The following is a 25,633-nucleotide window of genomic DNA, read 5'->3' as shown; positions in this document are numbered from 1 at the left end:
TGTGGGCTGATGGGTGAGGCATCGTAGGCTGCCCTGGGCTGAGGAGTTTGAAATGAATTGAAATACAGATTAGAGAGTAAAAGTTACTTCAGAAAAGGGAAACGCTGTGAGAGGTTAAACTCCCAGCCTTGGGGCAGGCGTTCTTTTTTGTTACCACAGAATCCAAAGCTTGTGGCTCTCTTTTTTTCCAGGCATGTTACAAAAAATGATTTTGAATTGCTTGCCGGGCACTCCTATAAACTCAGCAACACTTTGTGGGGGGGGCGGGGGTGGGTGCTTCCTGTTGAGTGAGTCACCGGTTGGGAGAATTCTTCTTCTTAGATCCGTCTGGACTTGGTTTTGGAAAATTTCCATCCCTCTCCCTCCTTGAACAATAAGAGGAGGGGGAGAGCCGCTCATCGCACTGATGTCTCGTACCAGTAACATGACTCGTTTTGACATGAATTGTGCCACTTGAAGCGAGTGATTGGCAAGAGCTTTGCCGAGTATTTGAAATCTGGTCCCCGTGTAGGACGAGGCAGATTGTTACTTGGAGGTCGGATGTTACACTTGACGGGCACCGAGCCGTTAACCTTTTAGTTGGTGCTGCATGTTGGGGGAGGGGTTGATGGGTCAGGCTGCAGGGTGTCTGGTTGTGAGATCAATTTTGTATTGGAGCTGGGATAGATTATTGCCCATAGAAAGATTTGGACTGGGGTATGGCCTGTCATTGCCATTTTGTCCCACCAATGAGTCAGACTCCCTCCCCCAGAGTAGAGTTCGGGGTGATTGGATCATATGGAGAGACTCTAAGGGACCATCAGGTTACCTGGCACGTCTCCAGCTACAGGCAGAGGCTGTTCATTACCTGATCAGTTTGGGTTTGGGCGAATGTATCTGGCCTCACTTGTGATGGTGAGACTTATCCCAGCCTGTCTGTTGTGATGACCAATTGTCCAGGCAACAGAAGCAGGACTCGTGGGATTGGAGTGGGGGAGGGTTAGGCCACTGTTGGTCTTTTATGGTTCATGAAGGGTCCATGTGTGTGACTGTGACCTTATCAGTCCTATAATATGTCCCCTTGGTTATTCTTTTCCCTTTCTATCGGGGTGTTTTCCCCTACACTCTCGGGTCATTATCGCGAACATTTCCCTTGCGGTGAGCAGCTGGTGCCCGTATCCCCATCCCCATCCCCTCCCCCCCTCCCCCTCCCCCTCCCCCCTATCAGGTTTATGTTCTGAAGTTCCAAAGCTTCAGTGACTGAGCAGAGTCTGGAACGGTCCGTGTTTCTGGATCTGTTGGTGATTCCCAAATGGAGGAGGGCTGTGGGAAAGAATTTCAGCTAAAGAGTTGAGGCCGAGATGGTTAAGTGTTTTCAACGGGAGCTGGATAAATATCAAGTTGGGATTAGAGGTTATGGGGACGGTCTGGAGGGTCGAATCTTCCTGCCTTGGCGGGGGGGGGGGGGGGGGAGGAGAGAGGGGGGAGGGGGGAGGGGGGGGAGGGGGGAGGGGGGAGGGGGGGAGGGGGGGAGGGGGGAGGAGCAGGAGGCGAGGATTGAGTTGAGATGGGCTAACATTCTAGAATTTTGATGACCTTTAGGGATCAGTGAATATTTATGCAAAACTTTCCCTCAGGAGATTGTGAGGAGGGGGTAGAGCCATTGATAGGGTTATTTGTTTAAAGTTTGTGGAAGGAGAGTGGCGTTTTATTTGCGATCCATGGTTTCAGTGTGTATATTTTTAACCACAATTCAATTAACGTCAAGCAGATAGCCTCTTTGAGCTGGAGTGATGCACCCTGGTCTTGGAGTTGAAGAAGGAGATTAGTTGTTTGCTCCTGTTGGGTTTGATTGGGGGGGTCAGGTGAGACGAGAGAAGGTTTCACTTGTGATACATTTACAGAAGTCACTCTTCTTTTTGCACGTTAGGTGATCTAAGCACCAGGTACAGTTGGAAGGAACTCACGAGGACAAACATCCTGCAGATTTAACCCTCCTGGCCCCTGAGCACAAGACATACGTTGGCGACATTGTCCTGAGCGATTTTACGAGGGGCAGTGCATCATTTGAACTGTGCATCTTGGAGGTTTGTTCCTGGGCCCGGGGGAGTTCCAAAGACCTGCGAATGAGCAAGGCTGATGAACACGGGCCCCTCCCCTCCACGCCTTCTGAACCGATCCACGCCAGGGCGAGTAAACTGGATGGAAAGGAAGATCAGCCCCGCACTGTGAAGGTGAGCAGCGTGCGACAGGCGAGCTTGTTAACTGTGTCTCCTCGCACGTGTAATGGGACTAAGCAGGGGAGGGTTGTGTCACGATCCCCCTGCCTGTTGGGAACGGGTGGTGCTGACAGAGGGGGTGCGGAGTGCCACATGCTGGTGGGGGTGTTGACGACAGTGCGCGAGGAGATGGGGACACTGGGAGCTACGTTCAATCAAGTGGATTGGGTTCTGGTGAACTTTGTGTGTGCCCCCCTGCCCCCCAACTAGAAACCGGTTTAAATTTCAGCTTTGATCCCACTGCCTGTGCCCCGTTGGGTCTGGTTTGTTTTCACTTTCTGGTGAAGATGCGCAATGTTCTGCCCAGCCCCGTAACACCGTAACCGAGGGTAACTTCCACCAGCAGGTCACCAGGGCTCTGTTTGGTACAGAGTGTAAAACGAGTGGAGGGATTCATTGGTTGTGAGTTGGCTGTGTTTAAGCTGAGGCTCAGGAGGTACAGAGTGAGAAATGATCTCCTTTAGTGTCTTTGCTGGGCATCTGCTGCATGTTAAAACATCAATGTCAGGTGTGAGGGGACGTGAACCGCAGCCGATACACACCCTCGTACAGCGGCTGGGTGGTTCTGGGATGGGGCTGGTGCAACTGTCAAATTGGCCTCCCCAGACATTGTAATTATCCCTATTTCACCACCTTACCTGAGCAACAGAACCCGGTGAAGACTAGGTATCCTGGCACTAATTCCTGCCTTCAGTTTGAGGGCTGCGTCCACAGTATGTTTTCTACAAGACCACCTAGTGTTGACCTTTGACCGTTGGCGTGTAGATCTAGATATGATCCTGCAATGTCTCTCTGACGTCCCTCTGACTCAACAGATTGCTTGTGAACCAGTTCAGACTTGATCACAGGGGTGGCTTTGCCCAGTGCGGAATTTCTGAAACTGGGACTGGAGGAAGGGAATTTAGACAGAGAGAGAATAAAGCAGAGTTGAATGAACAGAGAGGAAAACAAATGAAGGAGTAGATAGAGAGGTAGAAACAGACGTGAAGGAGAGGGAGATGAGCAAAAGAGGGCAGAAGAAACAGACAACAGTGAAGGTGAGGGAAAGAGGGAGGTCAAACAAAACGGAGGGGACGGTCTAGACGTAAAGGAGCACACAGAAAAACAAGTGAAGGAGTGGCTAGAGAGAAAAACAGAAGTGAAGGGAATCAAGATAGACAAACTAAAGTGAAGGAAAGGATAGAGAGAAATAAATGTGAACCAAGGGATAGAAAGAGGCAGAAGCCGAAGTGGAGACACAAGTAAAGGAGGCAAATAGCAGGTAAAGGAGAGGGTAGTGAGAGATAGTCAGTGCAGAAGTAAAAGAGGAGCATTTGGAGGAAACAAGTGGAGGGGGAAGCGAGAAAAAGAAACAAAAGTGAAAGAGGGGATAGGGACACACAGAAGTGGTAAAAGGAAATGAAAAGGAGGGGGAGAAATGTTGAGCGTGAGACAGACTTTTCCCTCTGCTGACACTGGTACCAATACCCGTGGGTGGCTGGGCGCAAGAGTTCTCCATGATTTCTTTTAGTGGGGCCCGCCCAAGAGCTGGTGGACAAAGGCACTGCCTGGTGTAGTGCTAAACGTCAAGACGAGAAGACCCCAGGGTCGACCAGGGGGCCTACACTGGCCTGGAGTTTCCTGCGTATTTGTGCCGAGACCCCCACCTAGGCGGGACGCAAATCAAATACACGGCCTAAAAGATTGTGGAAATCTGAGTGTAAGTACAATGCACTCAAATCTGGATCTTTTACGGCCATCTATTGATCCCTCCGTCCAAATGCATCACCCCTCGTAAAACTGTCCCTGTCCCCAAGTTGCAGAGTTTTATATAAGAGTTTCCTGTAATTGCACTAGTTCAGAGACTCTTGTCAAATTACAACCAGATTTTCAGGCGCAGCAGGAAACATTTTTCTGGGTTTTTCTTGTAGCAATTTTTTGAGTTTTTTTATCCTCACTCGAGGCCTGCTCTGTATTTTTGTTTCTTTTAATGGCATCAGTACAAGTCACATTAAAAATTGAAACTCTTCCACAAATGCAGGTTCTTAAACATCCCTTTTCTGATGGTTGCACGAACAGCAGTTGAACGAGTTGAAACGTTAATTTTCCCACTTGAAGAAGGAATGTAGGTGTGAGTTCGGCATTTTCTTTTGGCCCCGACTGTTTACACTTATTTATGTCCATTTTACATTCAGGCATATTCTGATGAGATTGGCATGAAATTTGAGTGTAACTTGACGTCGGTGGAATGGGCGTGGGATTGGCCGCATTTTCGGATTTAACCTATGGGTTGTGCCCACGCAGGAAGTTCCAGTCCACTGAGTTAGTTGCAGAGTAGTGACAGGCTGGTATCTTTTTATAGATATCTAATGAATCTTGGCACACAATGTTCTACTGCAGCTGAGGCTGAGGTGTTCCGGGATTTTTTTTGTTGATTTTTACATTTTGGATTTTTTTGAAATGAAGAGACCAATTTCTGGAGTTTTGCAATTTGCCCGTTTCACCTGCAGCGTTGATCTGAGGCAAGATTCAGGTTGCAGCAAGTGTGTGATTGGGCAAGTTATTTCATGGTCTGTAGAAAGGAGCATTGCTTTGACTAAAGAACACTTCTTATTCCGTGCTTCGTGTTCTTATAAAATTTCCTGTCCGCTCTTTTTGGTTTGTGTGTGCTTGTGACGCTCTGATGTTTGGTTTGTAATAATTCAGCATGTGTTCCTTAGCCTGACCAGATGCTTTCTTTGTCTCTTGTCTCGATCCTGTTGTGTCTCCGGGTGCCAAGGCTCCCCCCCAACTCACTCTTGGCTGCCAGTAGATCATTTAAACCTTCTGAACTGCTGTGACGGGGGGGCTGGAGAGAGGGGGGATTCTCCGCGGCTGTGACGGGGGGGCTGGAGAGAGGGGGGATTCTCCGCGACTGTGACGGGGGGGCTGGAGAGAGAGGGGATTCTCCGCGGCTGTGACGGGGGGGCTGGAGAGAGGGGGGATTCTCCGCGACTGTGACGGGGGGGCTGGAGAGAGGGGGGATTCTCCGTGGCTGTGATGGGGGGGCTGGAGAGAGGGGGGATTCTCCGTGGCTGTGACGGGGGGGCTGGAGAGAGGGGGGATTCTCCGTGGCTGTGATGGGGGGGCTGGAGAGAAGGGGGGATTCTCCGTGGCTGTGATGGGGGGGCTGGAGAGAGGGGGGATTCTCCGCGGCTGTGATGGGGGGGCTGGAGAGAGGGGGGATTCTCCGTGGCTGTGACGGGGGGGCTGGAGAGAGGGGGGATTCTCCATGGCTGTGACGGGGGGGCTGGAGAGAGGGGGGATTCTCCATGGCTGTGATGGGGGGGCTGGAGAGAGGGGGGATTCTCCGTGGCTGTGACGGGGGGGCTGGAGAGAGGGGGGATTCTCCGTGGCTGTGACGGGGGGGCTGGAGAGAGGGGGGATTCTCCGTGGCTGTGATTGGGGGCTGGAGAGAGGGGGGATTCTCCGCCGCTGTGACGGGGGGGCTGGAGAGAGGGGGGATTCTCCGCCGCTGTGATGGCAGTTGGAGGGAGGGGCATTTGGAGGGCGAGATTATCTGCGAATGGTTGTCCAGTTCCTGTGTTGCAGGACTACCCCAGAGCCATCTGTGTTTGTAAAGAGTTTTGGGATTGGCATTTGATTGTCGGATGGGGCACCAGGCTGAAGAGGCCATTTCGGGATCATTTTGTCTGTCCATGACCTCTCGCTTTTATAAAGTTAGATGTCTCTTGTATCTTTGAAGAAATTCCAGTCCGGAAACGTGTGAAATACAGGGTGTTCTGGAGTGCGTTAAACTGAGCGGTTGGGGCTTGGGCTGTTGGACGTTTTCTAAAGACTGGTCTGGGACTGGCTCCCATCGCTGCACCCCAGTAGTTCAATAGTGTGTTTAGAAACTGTGGATAACTGTTCAATTGGAGCGTGCTGGCTCACAGCAGCCTGTGAGGGAAATGTCTGTTTCCTTTATAACCATCATCTCCTTCGATGTAACATGGCCGTGTACCTCGATGGTTAGTGTATGTGTGACTGGACGCAGGATACGCTGCGCCTGCTGATTTACATCTGAGTCCGATGGGGATTTGCTTCACGTGACTTCTTATTTTTCTTGATACGTTTGAAAATTTATCTTGAAATGTTTGTTTCCGAGCTGAGGGTTTTTGTGCAGCATACATTAAAGCTCCCTCATCTGATGCACCACCGTTGTCACCTCTGCTTACCTCAGTAGAGCAGCACCTGCTAGTACTTTCATACTGACTGTCCTTGTGGCCTCTGAGTGAGGGAAACAATTTAGTGTCGATCTGCAATTACAGGGAACTTGGTTGGAACTCCCCCTCCTGGGGGTCTTTCAAGCAGCAGAGAGAGGCGACTTTGCTCTCATCATTTTCATAGAATGATACCGCATAGAAGGAGGCCATTCGGCCCATTGTGTCTGTGCCTGCGCTTTGAAAGAGCTATCCAATTAGTCCCATTCCCCAGCTCTTTCCCCATAACCCTGTAAATTTTTCCCCTTCAAGTATTTATCCAATTCCCTTTTGAAAGTTACTATTGAATCTGCTTCCACCACTCTTTCAGGGAGTGCATTCCAGATCATAACAACTCGCTGCTTAAAAAAATTTCTCCTAATCTTGCCTCTGGTTCTTTTGCCGACCACCTTAAATCTGTGTCCTCTGGTTACCGACCCTTCTGCCACTGGAAACAGTTTCTCCTTCTTCACTCAAAACCGTTTGATTTTGAACACCTCAATCAAATCTCCCCTTAATCATCTTTGTTCTAAGAAGAACAGTCCCAGTTTCTCCAGTCTGTCCACATAACTGAAGTCCCTCATCCCTGGTACCATTCTAGTAAATCTCCTCTGCACCCTCTCTAAGGCCTTGACATCCTTCCTACTGTGTGGTGCCCAGAATTGAACAGCTAAGGCCTAACCAGTGTTTTATAAAGGTTTAGCATAACTTCCTTGCTTTTGTACTCTACGCCTTTTATTTATAAAGCCCAGGATCCCATATGCTTTTTTAACAGCCTTCCTAACTTGTCCTGCCACCTTCGAAGACTTGTGTACATATATCCCCAGGTCTCTTTGTTCCTGCACCCCCTTTAAAATTGTACCATTTAGTTTATATTGCCTCTCCTCATTCTCCCTATCAAAATGTATCACTTCATACTTCTCTGCATTAAATTTAATTTGCCATGTGTCTGCCCATTTCACCAGTCTGTCTATGTCCTCCTGAAGTCTGTTACTATCCTCCACATTGTTTACTACATTTCCGAGTTCCGCGTCATCTGCAAACTTTGAAATTATACCCTGTACACCCAAGACCAGGTCATTTTAATATATATCAAAAAGAGCAGTGGTCCTAACGCTGACCCCTGGGGAACACCACTGTATACTTCCCTCCAGTCTGAAAAACAACCGTTCACCACTATTCTCTGCTTTCTGTCCCTTGGCCAATTTCGTGTCCACGCTGCCACTGTTCCTTTAATCCCATGGGCATCAATTTTGAGGCTGGATTTGAACCCAGGTCCTAGAGGTGGATAAACCACTACACCAGTTGGCCCTCACTTCAAATTGTCTTATTCCAGGGGCTTTTGTGATCGTGCTGATATTTTAACTTGTTCTGGATCCACACTGATGTTGCAGGTTCCTATACCTCTCCGCCTCTCTACACCTCTCTCCTTCTTGAAGACATTCCTTAAAATCTACCGCTTTGACCAAGCTTTTGGTCACCTGTCCTAATATCTCGGTGTCAAATCCTGTTTGATAATCGCTCCTGTGAAGCATCTTAGGATGTTTCACTACATTAAAGGTGTTGTATAAATGGAAGTAGTTGTTGTTCACCTTTCAGGGAGGAGATACATATTACATATATATAAAAATTCATTAGAAAAGGGAATAGTGCCAGAGGACTGGCTGACAGCTAATGTTATTCCCATATTTAAAAAGAGAGGAAGAACAAGTCCAGGGAACAATAGATCAGTTAGCTTAACGTTGGTGGTAGGAAAGATAATGGAATCTTTACTCAAGATGTAATAGAAAAACATCTAGAGAACGAAAATATAATAAAGAATAGTCAGTGCAGATTTCAGAAGGGAAAGTCATGCTTGACCAACCTTATTGAATTCTTTGAAGAAGAAACAGAAAGAGTAGACAAGGGTAATACAGTAGATGTAACATATTTGGTTTTTCAAAAGGTCTTCGATAAGTTACCACGTTGTAGACTCATCACTAAGGTCTGAACATGTAGAGTCTGGGGACAGGTAACAGAATGGATAGCAAGTTGGCTACAAAACAGAAAACAGAAAGTAGGGGTGAGTGTAGCTCCTCAGACTGGCAAAAGTTAGGAAGTGGTGTTCCACAGGGATCTGTGGTGGGATCACTGTTGTTCACAATTTACATTAACGATTTGGATTCGGGAATCAGAAGTACAATTTCAAAATTTGTGGGCGACACCAAATCAGGAGGTGTAGTTAATAGAAAGGAAGAGTGAGTCAAAATACAAGAGGACATTAGTAAACTTGTAGAATGGGCGTGTAATTGGCAAATGAATTTCAATAGAGACAAGTGTGAGGTGGTACATTTTGGTAGGAAGGATAAGGAGGCCACATACTGGTTGGATAATAAGAGTCTAAACCGGATAGAGGAACAAAGGGATCTAGGGATACAGATACACAAATCACCAAAAGTAGCAACACAGGTTAACAAGACCATAAAAAAGGCAAATCAAGCTCTAGGGTTCATTTCTAGAGGGATAGAATTGAAAAGCAAAAAAGTTATGTTAAACTTGTACAGAACCTTGGTTAGACCATGCTTGGTGTGTTGTGCACAGTTCTGGCCTCCATATTATAGAAAGTGCAAAAAAGATTCACAAGGATGATACCAGAACTAAGAGGACAAACTTATTAGGAAATGCTGAACAGGCTGGGGCTTCTTTCTGTTGAAAAGAGAAGGCTGAGGGGTGACCTGATGGAGGTCTTTAAGGTAATACGGTTCGATAGGGTAAATGGAGAGAAAATGTTTCCACTAGTGAGGGAGTCCTAAACTAGAGGGCATAAATACAAGATAGTCACTAATAAATTCTATTACATAGAAACATAGAAAATAGGAGCAAGAGTAGGCCGTTCGGCCCTTCGGGCCTGCTCCGCCATTCAAAATGATCATGGCCGATCGTCTAACTCAGTACCCTGTTCCTGCTTTTTCCCCCGTATCCCTTGATCCCTTTAGCATTAAGAAATATATTGGGAATTCAGGAGAAACTTCTTTACCCAAAGAGTAATAAGAATGTGGAACGTGCTACCACAAGGAGTAGTTGAGGCGACTAGCATAGATGCATTTAAGGGGAAGCTAGATAAGAGAGAAAGGAATAGAAGAGTGTCCTGATGGGATTAGATGAAGCTGGGAGCAACATAGACCAGTTGGGCCGGTTTCTGTGCTGTAGTTTCGATGTAACACCCACTTCCTGTCCCGTTTTGTGCCTCACTACCAGATCCTGGTTCTCTGGTGGGTTGAGTGGGCACCAGTGACTCAAGTAGACAAAGCTCACATTGCAGAAATGAAGGAACTCTGCACCAACAGATTTAAAGACTGGTTTGTGCTATTTGTGTTCTCCCAAGTCGGGGCCTGGTGCCTTTAAGACGTTTGGAGTGTTGATTTACTGGCTGCCTTCCTGTACCAGCCAATGTAGTCAGACGGCAGGCTGTAACCTTGAGACCCATGGTAACCATGTAAACAAGGCGCACGGCAGCAGTGGCAGGACTGCTGCTTCAATGAGAGCGCCTCCTGATAGTTCCCTTCATCTCTTTTCATCGGAGGAAATTAATCGTTTTGATCTTTGCTTCATTGTAATTCACCCAAGGTACTTTGGGCTTTGTCCTCTGACTTTTAGTTCTGGGAGTGAGGCTGAAGGCACTGTTGAATTATTAGGCCCTCCCTATTTGCTGTATCCAAAGCTTTCTCTTCCTTTTTAACTGGGATAAAAATCTGCTAAAACATTTCATTTTTGAATCTTTCTGCATCTCCCCCCTCCCCCCAGCTGCCCCCCACCGCAAAATCCCAAACACAATCTTCAATTACTAAATGAAGAACCTTTCCAAGTCTCACACAGTTCCTTAAAAGCAGTGTTTAAATTTAAATTCTTAACAAATTGCGCTTTACAAATTCTTGGCAAGAGGGGCCTAATTATTCACCATGTTTTGGTTCAACCCTCCCTATTATTGTTTCCTTCTTGCAGGAAGAACTGTTGAGCTCGAGATTTAAGCTTGATAGTAATAATTTGCAGCTGGGAATCTCAGGGCTTCTGGTTTGATTTTTTTTTTAAATAGAAAGGTTTTGCTCCTGTAGTCTCTGACCCACAGACGACCTCTGACCCACTGTGGTTTGGAATGAAGTTAGTTGCAATTTGCATTTGGCACTTAAAACTCCAATGAGCTGGAGTGGTTTGTATCCGGAGAGGAGCTCGTTTCTGGAGTGTTGTGGATTTGGCAGACGTGTCCAGCAGGTGCTGTTCACACGTCACCAGGCCCCACACCATTTGGTGGGAAGCAGTCAGCTGGGTATGTTTGGACTGATTGTGGCAGTGAATGGTTATGGTGGGGTGGGAGGCGAGTCAGATGGTGAGGATGCCAGGCTGGTAGTGCATTAGTCAGATGGTGAGGATGCCAGGCTGGTAGTGCATTAGTCAGATGGTGAGGATGCCAGGCTGGTAGTGCATTAGTCAGATGGTGAGGATGCCAGGCTGGTAGTGCATTAGTCAGATGGTGAGGATGCCAGGCTGGTAGTGTATTAGTCAGATGGTGAGGATGCCAGGCTGGTAGTGCATTAGTCAGATGGTGAGGATGCCAGGCTGGTAGTGTATTAGTCAGATGGTGAGGATGCCAGGCTGGTAGTGCATTAGTCAGATGGTGAGGATGCCAGGCTGGTAGTGCATTAGTCAGATGGTGAGGGTGCCAGGCTGGTAGTGTATTAGTCAGATGGTGAGGATGCCAGGCTGGTAGTGTATTAGTCAGATGGTGAGGATGCCAGGCTGGTAGTGTATTAGTCAGATGGTGAGGGTGCCAGGCTGGTAGTGTATTAGTCAGATGGTGAGGGTGCCAGGCTGGTAGTGTATTAGTCAGATGGTGAGGGTGCCAGGCTGGTAGTGTATTAGTCAGATGGTGAGGATGCCAGGCTGGTAGTGCATTAGTCAGATGGTGAGGATGCCAGGCTGGTAGTGCATTAGTCAGATGGTGAGGATGCCAGGCTGGTAGTGCATTAGTCAGATGGTGAGGATGCCAGGCTGGTAGTGTATTAGTCAGTGGGTACAGCTGTGCTGGAGTACCCTTTGCACTCATTTTCCTGCTCGTCATTAGTAAGCCCAAAGAAACTCAATACCTCTCCTTTTTGAAGAAAGGAGGCAACTTGATTGATGGTCCGTGAAGTCTTTTGCTTGGAAAGTTATCGTAGACTCACATTGTGCTGATGCCTCTGGATGTTGGGAAGAGGCCAATGTCCTTGTTGAGCTCACACCAGCACCAGCTTGGTGTGCAGTGTGGTGACCTGTCAATGATGCTGTTGCTGCCCTGTCCTTATAGATCTGCATTGATAGATTTCCTCAGGTTGCCTGGGGACAGTACCACTACCACCGAACCGCTACTGTGAGGCCCAGGTCCCAGGGTAGTGGCCAAACCCTACTGTTTTATGAAAACCCTTTCCCCTCTGTCCAGCTCCCTTACCCTCAGTCTGTCCTTTCTTCTGCAGTCTTCAGGCTTTTAAAAGCCAAGGTTGGGGGGTGACTGTGTTGGGGGTTTGGCTGTGTGTTGTAAGTGATTGGCTTGGGAGGGTGGTTATCTGTGTGTTGTATGTGGCACTGACTGACTGACCGACTGGGTCTGTGGCACTGACTGACTGACCGACTGGGTCTGTGGCACTGACTGACTGACCGACTGGGTCTGTGGCACTGACTGACTGACCGACTGGGTCTGTGGCACTGACTGACTGACCGACTGGGTCTGTGGCACAGACTGACTGACCGACTGGGTCTGTGGCACTGACTGACTGACCGATTGGGTTTGTGGCACTGACTGACCGATTGGGTTTGTGGCACTGACTGACTGACCGACTGGGTCTGTGGCACAGACTGACTGACCGACTGGGTCTGTGGCACTGACTGACTGACTGACCGACTGGGTCTGTGGCACTGACTGACTGACCGACTGGGTCTGTGGCACTGACTGACTGACCGACTGGGTCTGTGGCACTGACTGACTGACTGACCGACTGGGTCTGTGGCACTGACTGACTGACTGACCGACTGGGTCTGTGGCACTGACTGACTGACTGACCGACTGGGTCTGTGGCACTGACTGACTGACCGACTGGGTCTGTGGCACTGACTGACTGACCGACTGGGTCTGTGGCACTGACTGACTGACTGACCGACTGGGTCTGTGGCACTGACTGACTGACTGACCGACTGGGTCTGTGGCACTGACTGACTGACTGACCGACTGGGTTTGTGGCACTGACTGACTGACTGACCGATTGGGTTCAATGAGCTGTGGTGCAAAGTGCTGGTTTTGAGGGGTGAGATGACTGTGTGTGAACGACCACTAATGCTCATCTTTCACTTCAGAGTTCAGGGCGAGGACCGAAGCTCCTGGTGATCAGTTCTTACCAAAACATGATGTGGAGATGCCGGTGATGGACTGGGGTTGACAATTGTAAACAGTTTTACAACACCAAGTTATAGTCCAGCAATTTTATTTTAAATTCACAAGCTTTCGGAGGCTACCTCCTTCCTCAGGTGAACGATGTGAAAATGAAATCCTCGAAATGAAATCGCATTTATAATTCACAGAACAATGCTTGGTGAGTACAGACAGTTTTTTCAACTGCCCGTTGCCAAGGCAATCAGTGTGCAGACAGACAGGTGTTACCTGCCAGGTCTCACAGAATATACAAATCACCAAAAAAAACAACAAACAAAAAAAAACAGAGATAGAGAGGTAGAAACATAGAAAAGACAGCAACTGACCCGTTATATTAAAAACAGATAACATTTGTTCGCTGGTGGGGTAACGTGTAGCGTGACATGAACCCAAGATCCCGGTTGAGGCCGTCCTCATGGGTGCGGAACTTGGCTATCAATTTCTGCTCGACAATTTTGCGTTGTCGTGTGTCTCGAAGGCCGCCTTGGAGTACGCTTACCCGAAGGTCAGTGGCTGAATGTCCATGACTGCTGAAGTGTTCCCCGACTGGGAGGGAACCCTCCTGTTTGGCGATTGTTGCGCGGTGTCCGTTCATCCATTGTCACAGGGTCTGCATGGTCTCGCCAATGTACCATGCTCTGGGGCATCCTTTCCTGCAACGTATGAGGTAGACAACGTTGGCCGAGTCACAGGAGTATGAACCATGCACCTGGTGGGTGGTGTCCTCTCGTGTGATGGTGGTATCTGTGTCGATGATCTGGCATGTCTTGCAGAGGTTACCGTGGCAGGGTTGTGTGGTGTCGTGGACGCTGTTCTCTTGAAAGCTAGGTAATTTGCTGCGAACGATGGTCTGTTTGAGGTTGGGTGGCTGTTTAAAGGCGAGTAGTGGAGGTGTGGGGATGGCCATAGCGAGGTGTTCGTCGTCATTGATGACATGTTGAAGGCTGCGGAGAACATGGCGTAGTTTCTCCGCTCCGGGGAAGTACTGGACGACAAAGGGTACTCTGTTGGTTGCGTCCCGTGTTAGTCTCCTGAGGAGGTCTATGCGATTTTTTGCTGTGGCCCGTCGGAACTGTCGATCGATGAGTCGAGCGTCATATCCCGTTCTTACTAGGGCGTCGTTCAGCGTCTGTAGGTGTCCATCGCGTTCCTCCTCGTCTGAGCAGACCCTGTGTATTCGCAGGGCCTGTCCATAGGGGATGGCCTCTTTGACGTGGTTAGGGTGGAAGCTGGAAAAGTGGAGCATCGTGAGGTTGTCCGTGGGCTTGCGGTAGAGTGAGGTGCTGAGGTGCCCGTCTTTGATGGAGATTCGTGTGTCCAAGAAAGAAACTGATTCTGAGGAGTAGTCCATGGTGAGCTTGATGGTGGGATGGAACTTGTTGATGTTATCGTGTAGTCTCTTCAGTGATTCTTCGCCGTGGGTCCATAGAAAGAAAATGTCGTCGATGTATCTGGTGTATAGTGTTGGTTGGAGGTCTTGTGCAGTGAAGAAGTCCTGCTCGAACTTGTGCATGAAAATGTTGGCGTATTGGGGTGCGAATTTGGTCCCCATGGCTGTTCCAGCAAATTACCTAGCTTTCAAGAGAACAGCGTCCACGACACCACACAACCCTGCCGCGGTAACCTCTGCAAGACATGCCAGATCATCGACACAGATACCACCATCACACGAGAGGACACCACCCACCAGGTGCATGGTTCATACTCCTGTGACTCGGCCAACGTTGTCTACCTCATACGTTGCAGGAAAGGATGCCCCAGAGCATGGTACATTGGCGAGACCATGCAGACACTGCGACAACGGATGAACGGACACCGCGCAACAATCGCCAAACAGGAGGGTTCCCTCCCAGTCGGGGAACACTTCAGCAGTCAAGGACATTCAGCCACCGACCTTCGGGTAAGCGTACTCCAAGGCGGCCTTCGAGACACACGACAACGCAAAATCGTCGAGCAGAAATTGATAGCCAAGTTCCGCACCCATGAGGACGGCCTCAACCGGGATCTTGGGTTCATGTCACGCTACACGTTACCCCACCAGCGAACAAATGTTATCTGTTTTTAATATAACAGGTCAGTTGCTGTCTTTTCTATGTTTCTACCACTCTATCTCTTTTTTTTGTTTGTTGTTTTTTTTGGTGATTTGTATATTCTGAGACCTTGCAGGTAACACCTGTCTGTCTGCACACTGATTGCCTTGGCAACGGGCAGTTGAAAAAACTGTCTGTACTCACCAAGCATTGTTCTGTGAATTATAAATGCGACTTCATTTCGAGGATTTCATTTCCACATCGTTCACCTGACGAAGGAGGAAGCCTCCGAAAGCTTGTGAATTTAAAATAAAATTGCTGGACTATAACTTGGTGTTGTAAAATTGTTTACACTTACCAAAACAGGGGATCAAAGCTCCATCTCATCCCTTCAGGCTCTGTGGGAGCAGGAACTCTCATTGGACAGTGTGTGTCAGGTGGGAGTGGAAGAAACTGGTGGAGTTACATTGTTGAGATAGCTGACAGGCAGCAGTGATGGGCGTGTCAAGTAAACTTGATTCAGAGGGGAGAGTGTTCAAGTTCTGTTAGTCGATCAGAGCCTGGCATGCGATCCTGCACTTCGATGTTGGCTGCGATACTTGGGTTTCTTGAACAATATCAGAAAGGAACCGAGAGACTGGGAGGTAAGATTCCTGTTGGCTGATGGGTGAGGCATCGTAGGCTGCCCTGGGCTGAGGAGTTTGAAATGAATTGAAATACAGATTAGAGAGTAAAAGTTACTTCAGAAAAGGGAAACGCTGTGAGAGGTTAAACTCCCAGCCTTGGGGCAGGCGTTCTTTTTTGTTACCACAAAATCCAAAGCTTGTGGCGCTCTTTTTTTCCAGGCATGTTACAAAAAATGATTTTGAATTGCTTGCCGGGCACTCCTATAAACTCAGCAACACTTTGTGGGGGGGGCGGGGGTGGGTGCTTCCTGTTGAGTGAGTCACCGGTTGGGAGAATTCTTCTTCTTAGATCCGTCTGGACTTGGTTTTGGAAAATTTCCATCCCTCTCCCTCCTTGAACAATAAGAGGAGGGGGAGAGCCGCTCATCGCACTGATGTCTCGTACCAGTAACATGACTCGTTTTGACATGAATTGTGCCACTTGAAGCGAGTGATTGGCAAGAGCTTTGCCGAGTATTTGAAATCTGGTCCCCGTGTAGGACGAGGCAGATTGTTACTTGGAGGTCGGATGTTACACTTGACGGGCACCGAGCCGTTAACCTTTTAGTTGGTGCTGCATGTTGGGGGAGGGGTTGATGGGTCAGGCTGCAGGGTGTCTGGTTGTGAGATCAATTTTGTATTGGAGCTGGGATAGATTATTGCCCATAGAAAGATTTGGACTGGGGTATGGCCTGTCATTGCCATTTTGTCCCACCAATGAGTCAGACTCCCTCCCCCAGAGTAGAGTTCGGGGTGATTGGATCATATGGAGAGACTCTAAGGGACCATCAGGTTACCTGGCACGTCTCCAGCTACAGGCAGAGGCTGTTCATTACCTGATCAGTTTGGGTTTGGGCGAATGTATCTGGCCTCACTTGTGATGGTGAGACTTATCCCAGCCTGTCTGTTGTGATGACCAATTGTCCAGGCAACAGAAGCAGGACTCGTGGGATTGGAGTGGGGGAGGGTTAGGCCACTGTTGGTCTTTTATGGTTCATGAAGGGTCCATGTGTGTGACTGTGACCTTATCAGTCCTATAATATGTCCCCTTGGTTATTCTTTTCCCTTTCTATCGGGGTGTTTTCCCCTACACTCTCGGGTCATTATCGCGAACATTTCCCTTGCGGTGAGCAGCTGGTGCCCGTATCCCCATCCCCATCCCCTCCCCCCTCCCCCTCCCCCTCCCCCCTATCAGGTTTATGTTCTGAAGTTCCAAAGCTTCAGTGACTGAGCAGAGTCTGGAACGGTCCGTGTTTCTGGATCTGTTGGTGATTCCCAAATGGAGGAGGGCTGTGGGAAAGAATTTCAGCTAAAGAGTTGAGGCCGAGATGGTTAAGTGTTTTCAACGGGAGCTGGATAAATATCAAGTTGGGATTAGAGGTTACGGGGACGGTCTGGAGGGTCGAATCTTCCTGCCTTGGCGGGGGGGGGGGGGGGGGGGGAGGAGAGAGGGGAGAGGGGGGAGGGGGGGGGAGGGGGGGAGGGGGGAGGAGCAGGAGGCGAGGATTGAGTTGAGATGGGCTAACATTCTAGAATTTTGATGACCTTTAGGGATCAGTGAATATTTATGCAAAACTTTCCCTCAGGAGATTGTGAGGAGGGGGTAGAGCCATTGATAGGGTTATTTGTTTAAAGTTTGTGGAAGGAGAGTGGCGTTTTATTTGCGATCCATGGTTTCAGTGTGCATATTTTTAACCACAATTCAATTAACGTCAAGCAGATAGCCTCTTTGAGCTGGAGTGATGCACCCTGGTCTTGGAGTTGAAGAAGGAGATTAGTTGTTTGCTCCTGTTGGGTTTGATTGGGGGGGTCAGGTGAGACGAGAGAAGGTTTCACTTGTGATACATTTACAGAAGTCACTCTTCTTTTTGCACGTTAGGTGATCTAAGCACCAGGTACAGTTGGAAGGAACTCACGAGGACAAACATCCTGCAGATTTAACCCTCCTGGCCCCTGAGCACAAGACATACGTTGGCAACATTGTCCTGAGCGATTTTACGAGGGGCAGTGCATCATTTGAACTGTGCATCTTGGAGGTTTGTTCCTGGGCCCGGGGGAGTTCCAAAGACCTGCGAATGAGCAAGGCTGATGAACACGGGCCCCTCCCCTCCACGCTTTCTGAACCGATCCACGCCAGGGCGAGTAAACTGGATGGAAAGGAAGATCAGCCCCGCACTGTGAAGGTGAGCAGCGTGCGACAGGCGAGCTTGTTAACTGTGTCTCCTCGCACGTGTAATGGGACTAAGCGGGGGAGGGGTTGTGTCACGATCCCCCTGCCTGTCGGGAACGGGTGGTGCTGACAGAGGGGGTGCGGAGTGCCACATGCTGGTGGGGGTGTTGACGACAGTGCGCGAGGAGATGGGGACACTGGGAGCTACGTTCAATCAAGTGGTTTGGGTTCTGGTGAACTTTGTGTGTGCCCCCCGCCCCCCAACTAGAAACCGGTTTAAATTTCAGCTTTGATCCCACTGCCTGTGCCCCGTTGGGTCTGGTTTGTTTTCGCTTTCTGGTGAAGATGCGCAATGTTCTGCCCAGCCCCGTAACACCGTAACCGAGGGTAACTTCCACCAGCAGGTCACCAGGGCTCTGTTTGGTACAGAGTGTAAAACGAGTGGAGGGATTCATTGGTTGTGAGTTGGCTGTGTTTAAGCTGAGGCTCAGGAGGTACAGAGTGAGAAACGATCTCCTTTAGTGTCTTTGCTGGGCATCTGCTGCATGTTAAAACATCCATGTCAGGTGTGAGGGGACGTGAACCGCAGCCGATACACACCCTCGTACAGCGGCTGGGTGGTTCTGGGATGGGGCTGGTGCAACTGTCAAATTGGCCTCCCCAGACATTGTAATTATCCCTATTTCACAACCTTACCTGAGCAACAGAACCCGGTGAAGACTAGGTATCCTGGCACTAATTCCTGCCTTCAGTTTGAGGGCTGCGTCCACAGTATGTTTTCTACAAGACCACCTAGTGTTGACCTTTGACCGTTGGCGTGTAGATCTAGATATGATCCTGCAATGTCTCTCTGACGTCCCTCTGACTCAACAGATTGCTTGTGAACCAGTTCAGACTTGATCACAGGGGTGGCTTTGCCCAGTGCGGAATTTCTGAAACTGGGACTGGAGGAAGGGAATTTAGACAGAGAGAGAATAAAGCAGAGTTGAATGAACAGAGAGGAAAACAAATGAAGGAGTAGATAGAGAGGTAGAAACAGACGTGAAGGAGAGGGAGATGAGCAAAAGAGGGCAGAAGAAACAGACAACAGTGAAGGTGAGGGAAAGAGGGAGGTCAAACAAAACGGAGGGGACGGTCTAGACGTAAAGGAGCACACAGAAAAACAAGTGAAGGAGTGGCTAGAGAGAAAAACAGAAGTGAAGGGAATCAAGATAGACAAACTAAAGTGAAGGAAAGGATAGAGAGAAATAAATGTGAACCAAGGGATAGAAAGAGGCAGAAGCCGAAGTGGAGACACAAGTAAAGGAGGCAAATAGCAGGTAAAGGAGAGGGTAGTGAGAGATAGTCAGTGCAGAAGTAAAAGAGGAGCATTTGGAGGAAACAAGTGGAGGGGGAAGCGAGAAAAAGAAACAAAAGTGAAAGAGGGGATAGGGACACACAGAAGTGGTAAAAGGAAATGAAAAGGAGGGGGAGAAATGTTGAGCGTGAGACAGACTTTTCCCTCTGCTGACACTGGTACCAATACCCGTGGGTGGCTGGGCGCAAGAGTTCTCCATGATTTCTTTTAGTGGGGCCCGCCCAAGAGCTGGTGGACAAAGGCACTGCCTGGTGTAGTGCTAAACGTCAAGACGAGAAGACCCCAGGGTCGACCAGGGGGCCTACACTGGCCTGGAGTTTCCTGCGTATTTGTGCCGAGACCCCCACCTAGGCGGGACGCAAATCAAATACACGGCCTAAAAGATTGTGGAAATCTGAGTGTAAGTACAATGCACTCAAATCTGGATCTTTTACGGCCATCTATTGATCCCTCCGTCCAAATGCATCACCCCTCGTAAAACTGTCCCTGTCCCCAAGTTGCAGAGTTTTATATAAGAGTTTCCTGTAATTGCACTAGTTCAGAGACTCTTGTCAAATTACAACCAGATTTTCAGGCGCAGCAGGAAACATTTTTCTGGGTTTTTCTTGTAGCAATTTTTTGAGTTTTTTTATCCTCACTCGAGGCCTGCTCTGTATTTTTGTTTCTTTTAATGGCATCAGTACAAGTCACATTAAAAATTGAAACTCTTCCACAAATGCAGGTTCTTAAACATCCCTTTTCTGATGGTTGCACGAACAGCAGTTGAACGAGTTGAAACGTTAATTTTCCCACTTGAAGAAGGAATGTAGGTGTGAGTTCGGCATTTTCTTTTGGCCCCGACTGTTTACACTTATTTATGTCCATTTTACATTCAGGCATATTCTGATGAGATTGGCATGAAATTTGAGTGTAACTTGACGTCGGTGGAATGGGCGTGGGATTGGCCGCATTTTCGGATTTAACCTATGGGTTGTGCCCACGCAGGAAGTTCCAGTCCACTGAGTTAGTTGCAGAGTAGTGACAGGCTGGTATCTTTTTATAGATATCTAATGAATCTTGGCACACAATGTTCTACTGCAGCTGAGGCTGAGGTGTTCCGGGATTTTTTTTGTTGATTTTTACATTTTGGATTTTTTTGAAATGAAGAGACCAATTTCTGGAGTTTTGCAATTTGCCCGTTTCACCTGCAGCGTTGATCTGAGGCAAGATTCAGGTTGCAGCAAGTGTGTGATTGGGCAAGTTATTTCATGGTCTGTAGAAAGGAGCATTGCTTTGACTAAAGAACACTTCTTATTCCGTGCTTCGTGTTCTTATAAAATTTCCTGTCCGCTCTTTTTGGTTTGTGTGTGCTTGTGACGCTCTGATGTTTGGTTTGTAATAATTCAGCATGTGTTCCTTAGCCTGACCAGATGCTTTCTTTGTCTCTTGTCTCGATCCTGTTGTGTCTCCGGGTGCCAAGGCTCCCCCCCAACTCACTCTTGGCTGCCAGTAGATCATTTAAACCTTCTGAACTTTTCGGTAAGTGCACCAGGCAACTGGGGGTGCGGATTGGCTGGGAGGGTAGAGAGTGTGTGAGGGAGCTGGGTACAGATTTCCTGAGGGAGGGAGGGGGGAGGATCCCGGGAAAGGGAGAACCTGGGTCTGGAACAGCCGGGAGGGAGAAGGGTATATCGGGGGATCCTGGGTATAGGTTGGCTGGCGGGGAGGGGATACACGAGGGGACCCAAGTATGTGGTCGGCTCTCGCCCAGTTCAAGAGAGTTTTGACTGGGTTTCGGATGTTGTAGGAGCAGGTCAGTGAGTGCAAGCACCAGCTACAGGATGAGGAAGCTAATCGGAAGCTGCAGATAGGGTTTCAGTAACAGGCTCACGAAGACAGCATCGACAATAAGCTTACCCTGATCAAGACCTTGCAGGGCGTGGTGCCTGAGCAAGAGGCACCACTCAAGGTAGAAGAGCCAGGTAAGAGCAGGGCAAGTTCCCCTGCATGTGACTCCCAACGGCATCCCTGCATCATCTGGTCTTTGACCATGTAGTGCAGTTGGAAATGAGAAATGCTGAGATTTAGGAAGAGAAACGGCACAACTTTCAATTGCATTACAGGCCGCTAAACAGCTGAGGTGCGAGAGCAAGATGGGGAGACATTCGCAGATAGGCCAGAGAGATAAGACCCAGAGAGGTCAGGGCAATAATATTTTAACTATACCAAAATAGATTGGAATAAAGGCCTTGTATGTGGTCAAAGTGGGGAACCCTTTCTGGAATGCATCCAGAATTGCTTCCTAGATCACTCTGTTTCTAGTCCAACAAAGAAATAAGCATTGCTTGATTTAGATCTGGGAAATAAAGTGGAGCAAATAACTGATGAGGGTAGGAGAACAATTGGGAAATAGCGACAATATAATTGACTTCAATGTCAGAAAAGAAAAGGGTAATGAAGAGTCAAAGATAAGGGCGGTGGATTGAGAAAAGGCAAAGTTTAGAAGGGACCTGACCTGAATTAACTGAGTAGAAATCAGGTCAAGGGGTCAGCAGTGGGAAATATTCAAATGAGAGGGATAGAGTACAAGACAAGTACATTCCTAAATAACAAAAAGAGGGCACGTCAATAAATAGAGTTCCATGGATAAATAAAGATTAAAACTAAACGGAAACTTAAAAGGGAGGAATGTGTTAAAATTAGAGCTGATATTACTGAAGAAAATAGTTAGGAATGGAGAGAGTGTGTAGGGGGGAGGTGAAAAGGGAGATTAAAGGCAATATGTAAAAAAAGAAGTTAATAGCCAGTATAAAAGGAAAAGTAAGTGCTTTTGCAAGCATATAAAAATTAAAAGAATAGTTAGTGTAGGCCCCATCAGGGATGGAAGATGGAGTCTAATTGTGGAGGATAAAGGAATGGCAGAGATCTTAAATATTTTGCATTGATTTTTACAAATGGTGGAAGTGAGAATGCAGGTGGATGTGGAATAATTGTTGAAGAGAACTGTAGAAAAGGAATTGGCGCTTATATTAAAAAAAAATAGTGAAATCTCAGGTGGATAAGTCACAGGACCCTGACGGCTGTTCCCAGGCCGTTGAAAGAATTCAGGGAGGAGGATCAGAGGCTCTGGTCATAATTTTTCAATCGCCAAATATGGAAATTGTGCTGGGGCTGTTGTAATATCTTTGTTCAAAAAGAAGGGAGAGACGGATAAATCAGGTAACTACAGACCATTTAGTCTAACGTCAACTGTAGGCAAACTCTTAGAATCCATAATTTGAGTTAAAGTTACTGAGCATTGAGAAATGCTGGGGTTAATCAAGGACCCTCAGCATGGATTTGTTAAAGGCAAGTTACGTTTGACAAATTTTGAGTATTTTTTGAAGAGGAAACCGATTTAGACAGATAATGGGAGTGCAGTAGATGTCAGGTATGTGGATTTTCAGAAGATGTTCACTAAAGCTTGTTTACAGAAAAATTCAGAGGAAATCTAGCAGCATGACTAGTACTAGACAGGAAGTAGAGTTTGTGTAAAGAGCTGTTTGAATTGGAGAAGGCTGGAATTGATGTACCCCCGGTGTCTGTGCTGGGTCCACTTTTGTTTCCCCCACCCAGTCCCTTCCCCCATGATTTGGACTTGGGAACAAGGAACACCTTTTCAATTTGCTGACAACACAAAAGTAGGTGGTTTAGCAAACCGTGAGAACAGCTGTAAAAGACTTTATGAAGATGGGTGGAAGATGCAATTTAATGTGGATTAAGTGTGAGGTAATGCCTTTTGGCATGAAAACCAAGGAATGGGTGTATACCCTTCAATGGAAATGATGCGGATGAACAGAGAGCCTTAGGGGTTGGAATGTGTAATTCCCTGAAAGTGCAAGTACAGGTAAATTAAACCATAACAAAAGCCAGCAGAATTTTAGGTTTTATAAATAGAGTAAAGAAGTAATGATAAATTTGTACAAAACTTTGGTTAGGCCACAGTTCAAGTCCTGTGTGCAGTTTTGGGTACTCCATTACAGAAAGGATATTAAACCTACAGAGTGTACAGTAAATTCACCAGGATAGCGCAGGCTTGAGATACTGGGACTATTTCCACTGGAGCAGAGAAGGCTAAGAGAAGATTTAATAGAGCTTCTTGAAATGATTAAGGGTTTTAATAGTGACCATTGGATCTTTTAAGGGAAAATTGGCTAAATGTTTGAAGCAGAGGAAGATACCAGGCTATGGGGAGAGAACAGGACAGTGGGATTAGCTTTGCATTGTTGTAGCAAAGAACTGACACAGACATGATGGGCCAAATGGCCTCCCTCTATGCTGCCGACCTCTATGGTTCTCCCATACCTTCTCCAAAACCTTCAGTCGATAGAAATGCACTCCATTGTGCTCTACCTATGCTGTTTCACAGGTTTGAGTATTGATTCAGGTTTCTGGTGTTGAATCGGTTTGGCAGCAGCCCGACTACCTGCACCGCTTCGGTTTTGAGATTCTGCGTTGTCAGTAACGGGCCCTGCTTTAGGTTGGCATCACCTCATTTAGCACAGAGGCTGCAGTTTGACTGGAAGAGCTCTGAAGGATAGTTGCATGGACCTCCTTGTACATACCCTACAGCCTTAACGGGGATATTACCAACTCAGTAAGGAGTTTGTAGGCATGTTGGGTGCAGTCTATGCCGAATGCTTTGCCCGGATTAAAACGAAGAGCAGATCTGATTAGTGATGCGAGTTCTTCTGTGATCCAGTAGTGGTGACCTCTATTTATAAACTAATTACTCTCTGCAGTGTTATCATCTGCAGTCACCTGCCTCTCGCTGCAGTTTCTGTTTGGTAGTTGTACTTCAGGCCTGGACCTGAACTCTGTGGGAGACTCCATCTGGAGGAGAGGGGGAGGTTACCATAGTAACTCCAGTTTCTTCACATGGCAGGTTAGGTGACTTCTAAAGACCATGAACAGTTCAAATCTAGTCTCGTGCAGTTCTGAGGAAGGGTTTATAACCAAAACAGTGACTTTTCTTCTCTCTGCAGATGCTGTCTGACCCGCTCTGTTTCCAGCGTTTTCTGGTTTTGTTTCAGATTTCCACCATTTGCAGTACTTTTGATTTTTGCTGGTGGTTTTTGTTGTAACTTGTTGACATTTGGAACTGATGGCCGTACTAGTTCTGGGGGTTATGGTGGGAGGTGATGTACAAGTGATGCGTGCAGGGGTTGTACTGGGAGTGTGTGCACATGCTTCACAGCTGTACACACATTAAAGCCATGCCCTGGTGTCTGGAAGATACTTCCTTCACCAAGTTCTCAAACATGAGGAGATGTTTGGAAACCCATGTAAGTATTTATTCAGTTGAAAGACTTAAGCCTGAACAGGGTCTGTTCAAACTAACACGTGTCATCTTACCCCCCCCCCTCTCTCTCTCTCATGTCCTCTCCTATCTCCAGGTGAGAAAGTTCCCCGTTTTTAAAGACCAGCGGGGCGATTGCTCAGAGCCGTTCAAAAACTCATCGAGATGATCAACTGTCTGCAGGAGAACAAAGTGAGGCTACAGGAGGAGCTGAACACGACCGACACCAAGAGGCAGGCACTGGGCAGCCCTCTGCAGTCTCAGGTATGCCGGCTCTGTGTGCAGGTGGTGAGAGGGGTGCGATTGAGGACAGGGCTGCAGCAATCAGGCTGGGCCAAACCAGGGGAAGTTTAACTGTTCGGTTGTCTTTACTGTGCCGGGAACTGAGGTAATGGCTCTTGGGGTTTCAGCCATGGGATGGGTTTCAGCTTCGGAGAGCATTCACGTTGCACCTCACTCGTGTTTGGATTGCCTCGGTGATGGGCAGTGCTGCCTGGACGTCAGGTGCCACTGCTCAGGACCTCAGCACTGGGCACAGCCTGTATTTCTCACTGACTCAGTGTTATCCATCTGTTTGCCTCTTGTAAGTAACAGGCGATGCGTGAAGTGGTGTGATGGGTGCGTGCGTCTAACCCCTGGCGTTGTGCCTGCAGATCGAAGACGTGGAGGTGAAGCTGTCGGACCAGACGCAGGAACTGAACAGACTGTGCTCCGAGCTGGTGAGACTCCTGCATTGTTTCCGCGAGAAGGCACTTGTTAAAATCTTGTATTGTTCCTGAGCTCACCGCACCTGGATAATTGGGATTAACTGTCTGTCTCTGTTCTCGTCTCGTCTCGTCTCTTCAACAGGGCACGACCGACCTGGAGAAACATTTAGAAATACTGGTCTTGGAGAATGATCGACTGAAGCAGGAGTTAAACAGCTGCCAGCTCCAGCTGCAGCAGCTCCGGGTCTCTCTGTCTGGGTGCACCGACTGTGAACACAGCAAGGTACGAAAGACCCTGCATTTATATAGCGCCTTTTGACATCAGGACGTCCCAAAGTGCTTTACAGCCAATGGAGTACTTTTGAAGGGTAGTCACTGTTGTAATATAGGAAACGCAGCAGCCAATTTGTACAGAGCAAGATCCCACAAACAGCAATGTGATAATGTCGAGATCATCTGTTTTTTGAGTGATG

The 25,633-nt window shown here is 48.0% G+C and overlaps 1 protein-coding gene across 7 annotated transcripts in view; it reads left to right on the top strand.

The window, feature by feature from the left end:
• Positions 1 to 25,633, top strand: part of kifc3 (kinesin family member C3) — a 68,057-nt gene that overhangs the window by 17,488 nt on the left and 24,936 nt on the right. For 4 of the 7 annotated variants that reach the window (XM_067997692.1, XM_067997698.1, XM_067997695.1 and 1 more), the window contains exons 2-6: positions 1,910 to 2,213; positions 17,489 to 17,792; positions 24,551 to 24,717; positions 25,107 to 25,172; positions 25,303 to 25,443. In XM_067997692.1, the coding sequence (XP_067853793.1) occupies positions 24,619 to 24,717; positions 25,107 to 25,172; positions 25,303 to 25,443 (306 nt within the window). In that variant the 5' untranslated portion in view covers positions 1,910 to 2,213; positions 17,489 to 17,792; positions 24,551 to 24,618. Of the gene's footprint in view, positions 1 to 477; positions 536 to 1,909; positions 2,214 to 15,474; positions 15,589 to 16,084; positions 16,134 to 17,488; positions 17,793 to 24,550; positions 24,718 to 25,106; positions 25,173 to 25,302; positions 25,444 to 25,633 lie in introns of those variants that run through there. The other 3 variants (XM_067997694.1, XM_067997696.1, XM_067997697.1) reach the window with 3 other exon arrangements.

Source organism: Heptranchias perlo, chromosome 16 (assembly GCF_035084215.1).
Source record: "Heptranchias perlo isolate sHepPer1 chromosome 16, sHepPer1.hap1, whole genome shotgun sequence".
Classification (NCBI taxonomy): Eukaryota; Metazoa; Chordata; class Chondrichthyes; order Hexanchiformes; family Hexanchidae; genus Heptranchias; species Heptranchias perlo.
The sequence above is the reverse complement of the archived record's forward strand: the minus strand, read 5'-3'. Positions and strand labels throughout refer to the sequence as shown.